Raw genomic sequence first — 15,724 nt, forward strand, 5'->3', positions numbered from 1 at the left:
AGCAGCTGAAAAGGTGGGAGGGCAGAGGATGAACCAAGGGAGGGTACCTGCCAAACTGGGAAAGTTGGACAGTATTCAGAAGGAGCTGGGCCTGTAAATGGAGGAGGAGAAGGGGGCTTATAAAATGACCTCCATGGATGAGGAAGCTGGGCCAAGTCCATGGCATACAATGGCCCATTGAAACCATGTCCATGTTGTAGGAGCCAGTATGGCCTAGTGGTTTGAGCATAGTGGAACTACGACTCTGGAGTTCAGATTTGGAATCCTAGCTCTGCCATGGAAGCCCATTGGGGGACTTTGGGCAAGTCACACTCTCTCAGCCTCAGGGAAAGGCAATGGGAAAACTATTCTGGAGACATTTGCCAAGGAAACCCTGTGATAGGTCTGCCTTAGAGTCACCATAAATTCAAAACGACTTGGAGACACACAATAACAACAAGAAAAGCAATGTCTATTATATAAAATGGCAAAAACAAGAGTTGCCCTTGGAATTTACATTGTTTTTCTATGTTTTCAAGCTTTGGATGGTTCAATCCATGGGTAAAGAAATCTGTAGATAGAGAGGTCCATCATCATCATCATGAAAAAATAGAGGGTCTTCTTTATCAGATTTTTATCAGGAGGGCGACTAAAATGGTGAAGGGTCTGGAAACCATGAAACCCTATGAGGAACGCCTTAGGGAGCTGGGGATGTTTAGCCTGGGGAAGAGAAAGTTAAGAGGTGATATGATAGCCCTGTTTAAATACTTGAAGGGATGTCATATTGAGGAGGGAGCAAGCTTGTTTTCTGCTACTCCAGAGACTAGGACCCGGAGCAATGGATGAATGCAAAGGAAAAGAGATTCCAGTTCAACATTAGGAGGAACTTCCTGACAGTAAGGGCTGTTCGACAGTGGAACAAACTCCCTCAGAGATTTTGGTGAGTCTTCCTCCTTGGAGGTCTTCAAGCAGAGGTTGGATGGCCATCTGTCAGGGATGCTTTGATTGAAAGTTCCTGCATGGCAGAATGGGGTTGGACTGGATGGCCCTTGCGGTGTCTTCCAACTCTACAATTCTATGATCAAAAGTGTTAAAAATCAAACAGGAGAAAGGCATTACTGTTGTGCATTTTGGATGTTATTGTTTACAGTGTGGCCAAAACACCTTCTCCTGGATATGCTTTCTAGATTCCAGGATACTACATTTTTTTAAACTTTGGTGCTAAAAGGAAAAAAACCATATAGGAAGAACAACAATAACACAGATACAATTAAGAGACCTGACAAAATACAAATATTCACAAGCAACAAAATTTGTGAAACATACTAAGGCAGGGTACAGGCCGCCAGAAAGAGGCGCGTCCCTGGCCCTACTCTTTTCTCCGCAGAAGCGCCGCAACAAACAAATTCAGCAGTGCTGTTGCGGAGCAAAAAAGGAGCACGTGGAAGTGGCTCCTTTTTGCGCTGCACTTCTGCCGCCCCGAAGCGCCAGCGATGGCGAGGGTACATTGCAGTTGCGCCTTCCTGTTTGGAGGTGGCACATCTGCAATGTCACCATTATGCGCCGCGTATGGTGGGTGTGCTGCAGCTGCGGCGCCCTCCTCACTTGCGAGGGTTGCCATCTGTGTGGGCACTCCGCCTACCAGGCAACCCTCGCACATGACAAGGGTGCCTCAAAGGCTTCTAAAGGCTTCTAAAAACAGATCAAAGTGGCTAACAGTAAAAGCACTGGTAAAACACAATAACAACTTGTCATTGTTGTGTCCCAAACCCTCCCAATTCCTCCCATCCACAATAAAATACAATTAAATTCTTAAACAATTATGAAAACAATTATTAAAAATAGGGCAGAAGCACTTAGAGCAGTTGCTGAACAATTCAGTTAATAAGAGATTGCTGGAATGCTAATCTGGAAAGAGATATGTCTTGATGAGCTTTTTAAAGCCTTAAAGACTGGTGATATATCGGATTTCTTCTGGAGGCTGTTCCATAACTTGGGAGAAGGTCCTTTGTGTAACTGCAGAGAGCCTTGTTATTGCTGGCTGCAGTAAGTTTTTACTAGAGGACCTCAAAGTGTGGGGCAGATTGTATGGGAGAAGGGTATCCCGTAAGTAAGATGGACCCAAGCCATGGAGGGCTTTAAAGGTTATAACCAAGACCTTGTACTGTCCCAGGAAATTAATGAGCAGCCATTATAGGTGTGATATGGACACCTCTAGATATTCCAGTGACCACTCTGGCTGCCATATTTTGGATTAGTTGAAGTTTCTGGACTAAGTGCAAGGGTAGCCCTATGTAGAGCTCATTGTGGAAGTCAAGACGTGAGGTTAGCAGCACATGCATCATAGATTTCATGTCCTCAGGTTCCAGAAAGAGGCGCAGTTAACGTATCAACCAAAGCTGATAGCAGGCACTCCTTGTTTTTGCATCTATCTGAGCTGACATCTGGAGACACAGATTCAGAAGCACCCCCAAACTGCAAACATAGTCCTTTAGGGGAAGTGCGACCGCTTCCAAGACCGGTTGGAAAACCTCCATACCTGGATTAGGACCCCCAACAATCAGCACCTCCGTTTTATCTGGATTCAGTTTCAGTCTGTTTTTCCTCATCCAGCCCATTACTGCCCCAAGACATTCATTCAGAGGGGAGATGCCTTCCTTAGTTGACGCTGAGATATCTCTGGGTGTCATGAGGATACTGATAGCACCTGCCCCATGCCTCTGGATGATCTCTCGCAGCGGTTTCATGTAGATGTTAAACAGCACTGAAAGAAAGCATTCTTAAAGTTGTGCATAGATGGTACCTCACACCATACAACTTGCAGGCCTTACTAAGAGCCCCATCTCATGCTGTTGGAGAGGATGTAATACTAGAGGTACCTTCCTGCGCATGTGGTCCGATTGTCCAAGTGTATATGCATTTTGGCATTCAGTAGTTAACTTAGTTTCAGAAATCAGTGATCAAAAGATTGTCCCTTCTCCAGAACTTTTATTGCTTTCAATGTTTATTAATGAAAACAAGACATTACCCAATAAAGATAGTGTGGCATTTTTGTTGGCATTGGCCAGGATTGAAATTGCCAGGGCTTGGAAAACTGGAAAGGTCAATATGACTGATTGGTGGTCTCGATTATGGGATTTTTGGTTTATGGAAAAGCTGACTGATCAATCTAGAAGGTTGCGGGGTGGACTCTTCCTCTGCCTTTTGAAGAACGATGGTCTCCACTTATATCTGATCTCAACAACATTGGAGCAGAAGTGGGTCTTCCTTTGTAATAGGATTCCCTTTCGAGGACTGAACTGGTGCAAAGAAGGTATCTCTGTCTTCTGAGTCCATCCCTGTTTTTATGTCATGTTGCCCTTTTACATCCCATGTGACCTTGAATTTTTGAAGTTGGTTTTTAAGGTTTAAGAAAAAACAGCATTAGTGACAGGACGACGCCCCGAGGAACGCCAGATTTAAGCTCCCTTTTAGAGGAGCAACTGCCCCCAAGCATCTCCATCTGGAATCTGCCTGAGAGATAGGACCAGAACCACTGCAATGCATTGCCCTTGATCCCCAATTCCCTCAGGCTTTCCATAAGGATGCCATGGTCGATGGTATCGAAGGCCGCTGAGAGATCCAAAAGCATCAACAGGGTCACACTTCACATGTCGATGCTCAAGCAAAGATTATCTACTAAGGCGGCCATAACAGTTTCAACTCCGTATCCCACCCTGAAGCCAGTTTGAAATGGGTCCAGATAATCCATTTCATCCAAGACTGCTTGGAGTTGAAGAGCAACTGCCCTCTCAATCATGTTGTTTAGAAATAGAAGATGGGAGACCGGTCTGTAATTGTTCATCTCCAAGGGATCTAGGGAGGGCTTTTCCATAAACAGCCGTAACACCGCTTCTTTTAAGCAAGATGGAAAATAGCCCTCCCTAAGAGATGCATCTGTGATATATCTCAGGTGAGTCCTAAGTGCATCTCCTCCTTGGAGGACCAGCCATGAAGGGCAAGGATCCAGAGGGCAAGTTGTCTTCTTCTCATTTCCTTAGAACTCACAGATTCAAATTGATCCAGTATGATCTCATTCACAGAGTCACTGGGCACCTGACCCATGGCCTCTGCAATAATGCTGGCATCCAAGTCAGCTCTTATCATTTAAAGCAGGGGTCCTCAAACTCCAGCCCTCCAGATGTTTTGGACTTCAGCTCCCAGAATCTCAGATCATTGGCCAAGCTGTCAGGGAGGGCATTATGAGGTAGGAAGGAAATTTGCATGTGGATGGTGATTGGCTGAGGGACAAAGAGGGAAGAGGAGCCTTTGTGGGGCTCTGTAAGTCTATTCAGATTGACTGTAGACTACTGAGGTAGGAAGGAAATTTGCATGTGGATGGTGATTGGCTGAGGGACAAAGAAGGAGGAGGAGACTTTGTGGGGCTCTGGAAGTCTGTTCAGATTGACTGTAGACTACTGAGGTAGGAAGGAAATTTGCATATGGATGGTGATTGGCTGAGGCTTCTGGGAGATGAAGTCCAAAACACCTGGAGGGCTGGAGTTTGAGGACTCCTGATTTAAAGCATCACAGTGAGCTGTGATAGCTCTTACAATGGGTCCTGGGGGGTGAGTACATTAGTCTGGTCCAAGATACCCCCACCTCGCTTCAATAGTCCCATTATGCTTCTCTTCCCTTGGCCCTTTCCTTCCTTCCTTCCTTCCTTCCTTCCTTCCTTCCTTCCTTCCTTTCATCTCCAGCCAGCCAGGCAGAGAGCTGAGCCAAGCCAGAAGCAACCCTTCTCTCCCCCAATTCCTCCAGGGGCCAAGGAAGGCAGCAGAGGCAAGGCAGCAGTGAGAGGGGCATGGCCAGGACTGTAGATCCCCCCAAGGCCAGAGGACGCCAGCCAGGAGACAGTCTTCTCCCTTAACATCCCTGGCTCTCAGTGGCAGGGATGAAGTGGTGAATGGTGGGTGAGGCTGTGGGTGCTACTTTAAAGGGCCCTTCAGTCTGCCCTGGGAACAACCCTCACCCGTCCGAGGACAGACGATGCCAACTGGCTGGTACCTTTTTCCTTGTGTACTTTCATTTCATATCTACTTGGACAGATCTGTGGTGGGACACTTGGAGGGAGATGAGCATGGGCAAGGAGAATATCATTCAGATGGCGAATTGGGGGGGGGAGAGATATTGACTGTGGAACGGCTATACAAGATGTGCATGGTGCGCTAACGGGGTGAAATGTCGTTACAGCGGAAGAAGAGATTGATGTTTGATATCTATCTTCCCTTCTATTCACCCTGCTATCCCAAAAGAGAAGGAAAGCATACCAAAACAACCACAGAACCTTTGCCTGCTCTTGTGTAATACCAGGTCAGTCAAACATAAAACGTAGATAGTCCATGATCTCCTACTGGACGAAGAGGCTGACCTGGCTTGTTTCATGGAGACCTGGCTGGGTGATGATAGCTCACCCACCTGGGATCAGGCCTTACCAGCCAGGTTCTCCGTCAGTGAGCAGGTAAGATGACGTCGCTTTGGTCCATGAAGACAATCTTGCTTTGGCCAGGATACCTATCCATAAGATGGACCACATCTAATGTATTTGCCTCAGCTTAAAGACTAGGGAGTCTGGGGATTCTGTTGGTTTAATGTCCACCCCGTTGCTTAACAGACTCCCTAGCGGAGCTGACACAACTGGTCTTTGTGCTGCTGCTGGAGTCGCCTAGGCTTTTAGTCCTGGGCGACCTCAACATCCCTCTCAAGGCCAGTTTAACGAACGTATCTGGTGCAGATTGGGAGTCCATGGTCAGCTTGACAAACATGGGCCTTTCCCAGATAGTCTCTGAGCCCACACACTGTGCAGGTCGTACTCTCGATGTTGTCTTCTGAAGGAAACAGGCACATCCGTGGGTGGAGGTAGTCAATATCTCCACATTGTCATGGACCATGGATCATTTCCTGGTCAAGGTTGGGCTGAAGGCCACTATTCCCCCCCGTCAGGGGTGGAGGACCTATTAAAATGGTCCGCCCTCGAAGGTTGATGCAACCCACTAGGTTGCCAGAGGCAGAGGGTATGATGGCTGGTAATGCCTGCGATTCTGTTGAAGCTCTGATCAATACTTGGAACAATGGTCTTACCAGAGCTATAGACACTATTGCTCCCAAGTGCCCTTTTTCAACCCGCTTCAAATCGCAATTTGTGGTATACTAAAGATCTCAAAATAATGAAGGGGTTGGACAACGGCTAGAGTGCCGCTGGCAGAAATATGGACTGATACCTGATAAGGGTTTTTTCTTAAATCCTATGGAGTAGCAATAGATGCAGCTAAGAAGTACTTCTACTCTGCATCTATTGCATCTGCAAAGTCTCATCCAGCAGAGCTATTCAGGGTGGTAAGGGACTTGACTCAAATGCCCCCACCCTGAACTCTTTATTGGAACCTACAAAAGTCTGCTCTGATGCTTTTAATAACAACTTCGCAGACAAAATCTCTCAGATAAGAATCAATTTGGACTCTGGCTTTACGACAGAGGCGACAGGAGAAGTATCCGGACCCTCTGCTTATACAGTTCTTCTGGATGCGCCGGGGGTTCAGGAGCCTCCCCTTCCTTCCCTCATTTCTTCCTTTGAGGAAACCACAATGGAGCCCAAGGTGCAGAGCTGGAAAGTCAGGAAAGGAAGGATCTAGTTTGGAAATATAGCTGTCCCTGTGTATCCTGTATATTTGTGTGTGTGTGTGTTTGCCTCTGCTGTTCCTATGGCTGGGAATGGAGCTGAGGACGGAGGACTGAAGAAAGGGTCAGTTTTGGGCAAATTCAGAACTTCTGTGCAACAAAGAGTCCAATGTGTTGAAATAGCAAAGAACTTTATGGTGAACACATAGAAATTCCGTGTTTAAGCCAGAACTGCCCACTCCAATCCAAACAATACATTAAAACCCCAAAACCTAAAACATCACCCACTTCCAAACCTAGCCCCCACCTCCAATTCCCACAGTCTATGCTCTGCAGGTATCAAGGACCCTTTGCCATTCCCACAAACTAACCCTTTCTGTTAATACTGGCCTCCAACCTTCTTAGGCCAAAATCCCACAAATTGCAAAAGCTATCATTCCCATAACTAATAAAGCCAGCTGTAACCAATCCCAACCCCCCATCTACTTAACCTATACCATGACCCACAATCCCCAGCCAAACATACAACCCAAAGTAATTTTCTATACAATTAGCAATGAAAACCTAATCTTAACAAAGTATAACTTTAAAACATAAACAGACATATGGACAGACAAACCTTACAAACATTATCACAAGGGCCTGTTTTGGACTGTTGGATTGAAAATATATTTTTTGTATTCGTTATTGACAAATATAATGTTAGTTCACTACTGAGATTTTTGTGGCTTCTCTCCTGTGTGGATTCTCTGATGTGTCACTAGGTCTGACTTCTGAGAAAAACATTTCCCACAATGCTGGCATTTGTATGGCTTCTCTCCTGTGTGGACTCTCTGATGTGTCACTAGGTGTGACTTCTGAGAAAAACATTTCCCACAATGCTGGCATTTGTATGGCTTCTCTCCTGTGTGGACTCTCCGATGTGTCACTAGGTGTGACTTCTGAGAAAAACATTTCCCACAATGCTGGCATTTGTATGGCTTCTCTCCTGTGTGGACTCTCTGATGTGTCACTAGGTGTGACTTCTGAGAAAAACATTTCCCACAATGCTGGCATTTGTATGGCTTCTCTCCTGTGTGGACTCTCCGATGTTTCACTAGGTTTGAATTCATTGAAAAACATTTCCCACAATGCTGGCATTTGTATGGTTTCTCTCCTGTGTGGACTCTCTGATGTGTCACTAGGTTTAACTTCACTGAAAAACATTTCCCACAATGCTGGCATTTGTATGGCTTCTCTCCTGTGTGGACTCTCCGATGTTTCACTAGGTTTGAATTCATTGAAAAACATTTCCCACAATGCTGGCATTTGTATGGTTTCTCTCCTGTGTGGACTCTCTGATGTGTCACTAGGTTTAACTTCACTGAAAAACATTTCCCACAATGCTGGCATTTGTATGGCTTCTCTCCTGAGTGGACTCTTTGATGCATCACTAGGAGTGACTTCCTAGTAAAACATTTCACACAATGCTGGCATTTGTATGGCTTCTCTCCAGTGTGGACTCTGCGATGCATGACAAGGATTGACTTGTAAGCAAAGTATTTCCCACAATGCTGGCATTTATGTGACTTCTTTCCTGTGTGAATTCTCTCATGACTCAAATGTTTTTCTGTAAAGAAGGACAATGACCGATGAGACTGAAAATCACAGTTAAGAGGGGAGGGTGTTACCCCATGATTTAGCCCTCATTAACCTCTCCTTATTTGCGATTAACTTAATAAAGTTGCTGTGAGTAACTTAAGCATGGCCCTGCTGCTTATGCCCCTAAACCCATTGAATAGTTGTATCCTTACTCATAGGAGCTAGGAAAGAATGGGGACTGCCTTTAGGGAATCAGTGGAAGCAGATAGTCAAAGGACTGTTGAAAAAAATATTCCATTAAACATGTGCAAAAATACTTTGATTGATAGGTCGCATCATATCCTGTGAGACTGCCATAGAGTGCTGAGTCAGAGCCCAAGGCATGATGCAAGCTAACTGCAGAGGTCCTTCATGCTGTTTGGCACCAGGAGATGACTCCCAACCAAAAAAGTATACAGCTCACATGCGGATTGGTGTGGATTGGATTGGAGTTGTGTGTACAAGGGATGGTGAAGTTGATGGAATTTTGTATTATTTTGCAACTTAACATAAAGAATCACCAATCTACTGTGTCTGTGACTTATTTTTAAGTGTGGAAAGTGGTCAGTGTATTGCCACTACCTATATCTAGATATTTGCTTCTGTACTCTCCTATGCTATTTTTGAGTTGCATCTGGGAGTGTCACCCTCAGATTGTAGTGTACATTGGCTTGTGAACACGGTCAAAATTCAGAGCCAACAAGGACCTGAGAGGCGGTGTGCTAATCCCTTTTGTCTGAGGTATTTGCATCAAACAGCCACTGCATTCAGTTCAGTTTCATGCCATTCTTTCCCCACACATGAAATATTCTAAAGTGATATAAACCTTTCTGAACCCTCAGTTTCTGCCCCCAAACAACAATTTCAATCTAAATATCAGCCCCAACTTGCTGTTCTTTGGTGTCAGTCTAGTTACAGACAGACACTCTGTTTGCTTTCATGGCTAAGCACCTCAATGCATTCACCAACTCCAATTGTCATGGGAACTATTGACCTCTTCCCATTCCAAATCCTCAACAATTGGAATAATGATCTGTATACGTAACGTATCACCATTAACAAAGCCTTACATCTATTCACCACTCCCACCTTTGTTACCTAGTTCTTGCATGTGTCTGTGAACACTTATATGTACGTGTCTATGTGTTTTGCTTTCCCCCTAAATAAAACACAAAAACCTATTTCAAATGCCTCTGAAGATCTGTTTGATTCAGGAATTGCTATAGCTGGGCTGAATCTAGAGGTCACTATTGCCCCAGTAAACCTAATTCGTTCTATTGAGCTAAGTACCAAATTCCCCTAAAAGCATAGCACTTGTGGGTGTCCACCCAGACTCCAGCATTTTGGGTAACAAAGGCCCGTTACACACGGGCCTTATAGTATGGACTTCCGGACACCCCTAACCCTAATACAGACCCAGTCCGTACAAAATGGCGGCACTCTATGTAGACTGCGCCACCATTACAGCGTCATGAGCACGCTGCCTCAATACGGGGCGGTGCGGACGTGACGTCGTCATGCTACGCCAGGGCGCATAGTGTGCCCTTTCCCCAGCCTCAGAATGATCTCCAAAACGGAGCTCCTTTTGCCGTTTGTGTCGCTGGGCGCAGCATTTAGATGGCTGCGCAAGCGACGCAAAGGTGAAAGGGGCCAAGCGGCCCCTTTCTCCTCCTCCCCGTCGCCGCCGGGTGTCCTGGGGGCTTGAAGCCTCAACGACACCCTTTCCAGGCCGCAGGGAATTGGCCTTTTGCCACTTCCCCGCAGCCTGAAAAGCGGCGGATCGGGGCCTCGGAGGCTGCCGTTCTGTAACCCGCCAAAGGATGTCTTGAATCAACCATGGAGCTAAGCAAAAGAAACATTAGAGAAAAAGGAGTTTTTGTGTCCCCCTTTCCTCCCTTCATAGATGTTACACATAATTGCTAAATGGAACCCCTAAATATGTCTAAAAAGAATCATAGAATCGTAGAGTTGGAAGAGACCACTAGGGCCATCCAGTCCAACCCCCTGCCATGCAGGAAATCCAAATCAAAGCATCCCTGACAGATGGCCATCCAGCCTCTGTTTAAAGACCTCCAAGGAAGGAGACTCTATCACCCTCCGAGGGAGTGCATTCCACTGTCGAACAGCCCTTACTGTCAGGAAGTTCCTCCTAATGTTCAGGTGGAATCTCTTTTCCTGTAGCTTGCATCCATTGTTCCGGGTCCTGTTCTCTGGAGCAGCAGAAAACAAGCTTGCTCCCTCTTCAATATGACATCCTTTCAAATATTTAAACAGGGCGATCATATCACCTCTTAACCTTCTTTTCTCCAGGCTAAACATCCCCAGCTCCCTAAGTCCTTCCTCATAGGGCATGGTTTCCAGACCCTTCACCATTTTTGTCGCCCTCCTTTGGACACGCTCCAGTTTCTCAATGTCCTTTCTAAATTGTGGCGCCCAGAACTGGACACAATATTCTAGGTGGGGCCTGACCAAAGCAGAATACAGTGGCACTATTACTTCTCTTGATCTAGACACTATACTTCTATTGATGCAGCCTAAAATAGCATTGGCCTTTTTAGCTGCCGCATCACACTGTTCACTCATGTTCAACTTGTGGTCTACTTGGACTCCTAGATCCCTTTCACACGTAGTTTCATTCAGCCAGGTGTCACCCATCCTATATCTGTCCATTTTATTTTTCCGCCCTAAGTGCAATACCTTACATTTCTCTGTGTTGAATTTCATTTTATTAGCTTTGGCCCAGCTTTCTAGTCTATTCAGGTCATTTTGAATCTTGATCCTGTCCTCTGGGGTATTAGCTATTCCCCCTAATTTGGTATCATCTGCAAATTTGATAAGTATGCTCCCAATTCTGTCATCCAGGTCATTGATAAAGATGTTGAATAGCACTGGGCCCAGGACAGAGCCCTGTGGGACCCCACTGGTCACTTCTCTCCAGGATGAAAAGGAGCCATTGTTGAGCCCCCTTTGGGTTCGGCCGGTCAACCAATTACAGATCCATTTAACAGTTCCTTTGTCTAGCCCACATTTTACAAGCTTGTTTGCAAGAATATCATGGGAAACCTTGTCAAAGAAGGATTTGAGCTGGTTCTCAGAAGTTCACTCAAACCAAAATTTAAAATCTGTGAGGTTGGTGGCTGCCTCCCAATCCCCAAGGACCCTCTCCTGGCCTTTCCCAGAGGTCCCTTCTTGTCTGCACAGAGCTAGGTGATCCTGGCTTTGCTCCTGCCTTCCCCTCCTGGCTCCCAGAGGCCTGATCCCCTTCCCTTTCTCCCTCCGCTCTCCAACCTTCCCTCTTGCCCATCTGCACTGCTTCAGCATTTCACCTTCAGCATCTCTTCCCTGCCTTTATGTTTTTCACATTGCCACCATCTCTCTATCAGAGACACACACCGACAGAGTGTGATGCACAAAAGGGACACTTTGAGGTCATTTCTTGGCAAGACTAAAACTAATGCATTAGGGAAGGCAGAACAAGGGCTCCGGGACCTCGTTTTTGATATTAGTGAGGGTCAAGTGCAAGGGAGAAGCCTTAAAACAACCTTAGGGCATCTCTAAGAAAGGGATGGACTACTCTTGGGAAGTGGGGTGGTCACATTGGACCCCAGGAGATCTCAGAGGCAACCCCACATTGTGTCGCCTAAAAATTTGGCATAATAGTTTGCCCCTCAATATCCCACAGCATCCCTTTCGGGAATGGAGGCTTTTTTGCCACTGTTGGGCCCTCTCTGAGCCATTGCAGGGCCAAGGGAGGCCTTTTTCCCACAAAGCCTCTCCAGCGCCTCAAAAGCCAGGAAACTTGATCAGGAATGGGCTGAGGACCATTTAGGGGCAAGAAGCATTAATCTCCATGGGTCCTTCCCACAAAATTCCAGAACTGGCAGTTTAGGATTGGATATTTAGAATCCTTACAAAGTGGAGAACAATATTGCCTCACTAAAACTAGAAATTCCAAGATTCCACAGGAAGTTGTTATGACAATTAAATTACGTGTGAAAGGGAACTAGGAATGGTAGTAGAGCACAAGGTGAACATGTGTCAACAGTGTGATGCAGCAGCTAAAAAGGCCAATGTGATCCTAGGCTGTATCAATAGGAGTATAGTGTCAAGACCAAGGGAAGTAATAATGCCACTCTATTCTGTTTTGGTCAGGGCTCACTTGCAATAATCCTGTGTCTAGTTCTGGGCACCACAATTCAAACAGATGTTGAGAAGCTGGACCATGTCCACAGGAGGGAAACCAAAATGGTGAACAGTCTGGAAACCATGCTCTCTGAGGAATGACTTAGTGAGCTGTGTATGTTTAGCTTGGAGAAGAGAAGGTTAAGAGGTAATATTATAGCCCTGTTCAAATATTTGAAGAGATGTCATATTCAGGATGGAGCAAGCTTGCTTTCTGCTATTCGAGAGAAAAGGACATGGAACAATGGATGCAAGCCACAGGGACAAGAGATTCCACTTAAACTTTAGGAGGAACCTCCTGGCAGTAAGAGCTCTTCAACAGTGGAATATACTCCCTCAGAGTTTGGTGGAGTCTCTTTCTTTGGAGGTCTTTAAAGAGAGGCTGGATAGCTATCTCTTGGGGGTGCTTTTCCTGCATGGCAGATGATTCAACCAGATGGTCCTTGTGGTCTATTTGAACTCTTTGATTCTATAATTCTAAAGTGGAATCATAGCACTCTGAATTATGAAAGGGCCCTCAGTCTTCATAGAAAGGACAATGGATTCAGGTTCCTTACCCACAGAGGCCACATTCTCATAATTCTCCATCATTACAGAACTGTACATAAGTTTCTGCTTTTTTGTCAACAATTTCCATTCCTCCTCGGTGAAATATATCGCCACATCCGCAAAGGTCACCTGCAACAGAAAATAGCCCTCATCCAGAGAGTGACTAAACAGAAGCGGAGGAAAACACATGGTGCATTGCAAATATTATTTCACCAATTCAGAATTCAGTCCAGGAAATAAACTTTAAATTCTGCAGACAAGCAAAAAGCTACATCCTCTAAGATCCAGTTTGTCTCAAATCCTTTCAATATAATATATAATATGATAAACAATATAATTTAGGCCATTTCTGGAATATTATTGATTGATTAAGATACTGACTATCTCAACATGTATAGTACATTTAGTCACCAATGAATCATTTAGCCATATCTCACCTAATTTCAGAGGCAAATTTCATTTTTAAAAAACAGTTCTGGGGAGTACTCTGGGCTTGGGGTCACTGGCCCCACACTCAATTTAGGTCCAGAGATATTCTGCCATATCCACCAGCATTTCACAGATTGGGAAAGCAAGACTCATGTGGACAAGCAACATCAGAAGGTGGTCCAGATGGCCAAAGTTGTTAATTATAATGATCACACAAGTGAGGAAGGGTACAGAAGTTTGTTTTTGCTCCGACTCCTGTCAAGAGAAAGATCCTGCCCCCTTCCCTCCTCCCCTCTCCCCTCTTTTGAGTTGATGGGACGCACACTCTTTTGAACTTGGAACACATTTTGCAGCAGCTGAACTGACCTGAGGAGAAGGGGGAAAGTGGGAGGAGGAGAGTGAAATAGGACATTTTCAAAGCCCCCTCAAAAAATGAGGTGACAGAGGATTAACCAGGACTCTCTCTGCCAAACTGCGACAGTATGTTCTCTGCTTGCTTTCATGAGCCGACCCAGACACAGATGAAACTAACAGTCAGGATGGCAACTTACCAAAGAGTTGTTGTACCTCTGAAGCCTCTTTCTGTTGGAGCCCAGCTCCCTCTGCTTGGCCTTTGTGTTGGCCATCATGTGGGAAGGGGGATCCTGGTGGCCCTGCACTTCGGTCACTTCCAACAAAAGACACTCCAAAGCTGTGTACAAGGTGTCCAAGATGAAGTTCCTGAGAAAAGAGACAAGGGTTAGGCTTGGTTTGGCTAGAAACCCTGCAGCACTCAAAGTCACTGTATCATCATGACTTCTCTTTCACAAAGAGGAGGAGCGGGAGGACCTACTTTATGTCCCAGGTGGAGAAGCTGTAGCTCCTGGGCTGAATAAGAGCTACATTACCTTAGAGATCTGATCTATGGCCTCCCCTCATCATGGCCCCCTCCCCATTTAGACACTGGTCAAAAATCATTTCATTTTTGTAGATGATACTATTTCTCTAAGCTTAACTGCTGTTTTTGTTATGTCAGTCATAGCAGGAGCATGAAGTATGCACCTCCTCCTCCTCCTCCTCTTCCTCCTCCTCATCATCATTCTCGCCTCGGTGCCAAAGGAAATGGCCCTCTCCCCTCTGCTGCCTTGCTTGGACCGGTCCATGTGGGGACCAAACAGAGGAGGAGCTCCTCTTCCTGAGTCTGGCAAACTCCTGTTGCCAACAAGCCTCGAAGATAATTCCCCAAACGTTTGGCCAAAACTCACCAAATCCCCCCCATGTCTCACAAAATATTCAGTCAAAATCCCTGAAAATTCCCTGTAATGTTAATATGGCAATAAAACGTAGCCCTAATTGAATAAAAATAATTGGAACTTATTTCAACTCTCAAAATTACCATTAAAACCAACCACCAAAATCACACCAAAGGCTCTGAAAAGGACCCATTTTGGTGTGAAAGGCCTGTTACAGACTGCCAAAATAAAGCTGCTTCAGGTCTCTTTGGAGGTATGCTATTTAAATGATGCATGGGTCCTAAGAGTTCAGCGGTCGCGCCAAAGCCACACTCCATTCCTAAGCACTGGAGTGCAGCTTTGGTGCAGCTTCTGGATTCTTCGGATGCATGCATAATTTAAACAGCATACCTCCAAAGAGACCCGAAGCAGCTTTATTTTGGCAGTCTGTAACAGGCCAAAGTCACCAGATTGGCAACACTGGGTTTGGAACCCAGGACAAACCTGAGTCAAGGAGAAAACCGTGCAGCGACGCCCCCTAGTGGTGAAAAACCGGGACTGTCCCACTGGCAGGAGGGTTATGGCAACCCTAGTGGCAGGGGTTAGTCCAGGGGGCTGAGGGGGTCTCCTTTCCCAAAGGGGGAGGCAAGGACCGGTGGACCCTCCCCAGCTCGGGCCCAAAGGGAAGGTCTCTTTCCCACCTCTGTCTCCCAGCCCTCAAAGCCCAGCCTCCCCACTGGCCCTGAGTCCCTGCCTCCCTTCCTCTGATAATCAAGGCCCCTCCCTTCCTTCCTTCCTTCACCCCAAAATGGATGGCCTGACGCACAAAGTGACACACAGCCTTCCTTTTGGCCCACAAGCCTGGCCTCCTTCTGACTCTGGAGCCTCAGGAGAGAAAGAGAAGCCTCTGTTCAACTGAGGCCTCAGAGAAGGTTCTGGAACAATATTCTCCACAGTCACAAGCAGCACAAAATGGCCCCCAGAACACAAAACGGCTTCCAGAACACAAAACAGCTGCTGGAACACAAAATGGCTGCCAAAACACAAAATGGCCACTGGAACACAAAATGGCTGCCAAAACACAAAATGGCCACTGG

General features: G+C 46.0%; 1 protein-coding gene across 1 annotated transcript in view; it reads right to left on the minus strand.

The window, feature by feature from the left end:
* LOC149301541 (uncharacterized) overlaps positions 1-15,724 on the minus strand; it is a 193,894-nt gene that overhangs the window by 173,328 nt on the left and 4,842 nt on the right. The window contains exons 4-5 of the mRNA XM_089484310.1: positions 7,398-8,245; positions 3,869-3,873 (exon numbers count right to left, since the gene is read on the minus strand). Coding sequence (XP_089340436.1) covers positions 3,869-3,873; positions 7,398-8,245 — 853 coding nt within the window. The remainder of the gene's footprint in view (positions 1-3,868; positions 3,874-7,397; positions 8,246-15,724) is intronic.

This window comes from Sceloporus occidentalis, unplaced genomic scaffold (assembly GCF_023333645.1).
Source record: "Sceloporus occidentalis isolate IW3139 unplaced genomic scaffold, rSceOcc1.0.p SCAF_21, whole genome shotgun sequence".
Classification (NCBI taxonomy): domain Eukaryota; kingdom Metazoa; phylum Chordata; class Lepidosauria; order Squamata; family Phrynosomatidae; genus Sceloporus; species Sceloporus occidentalis.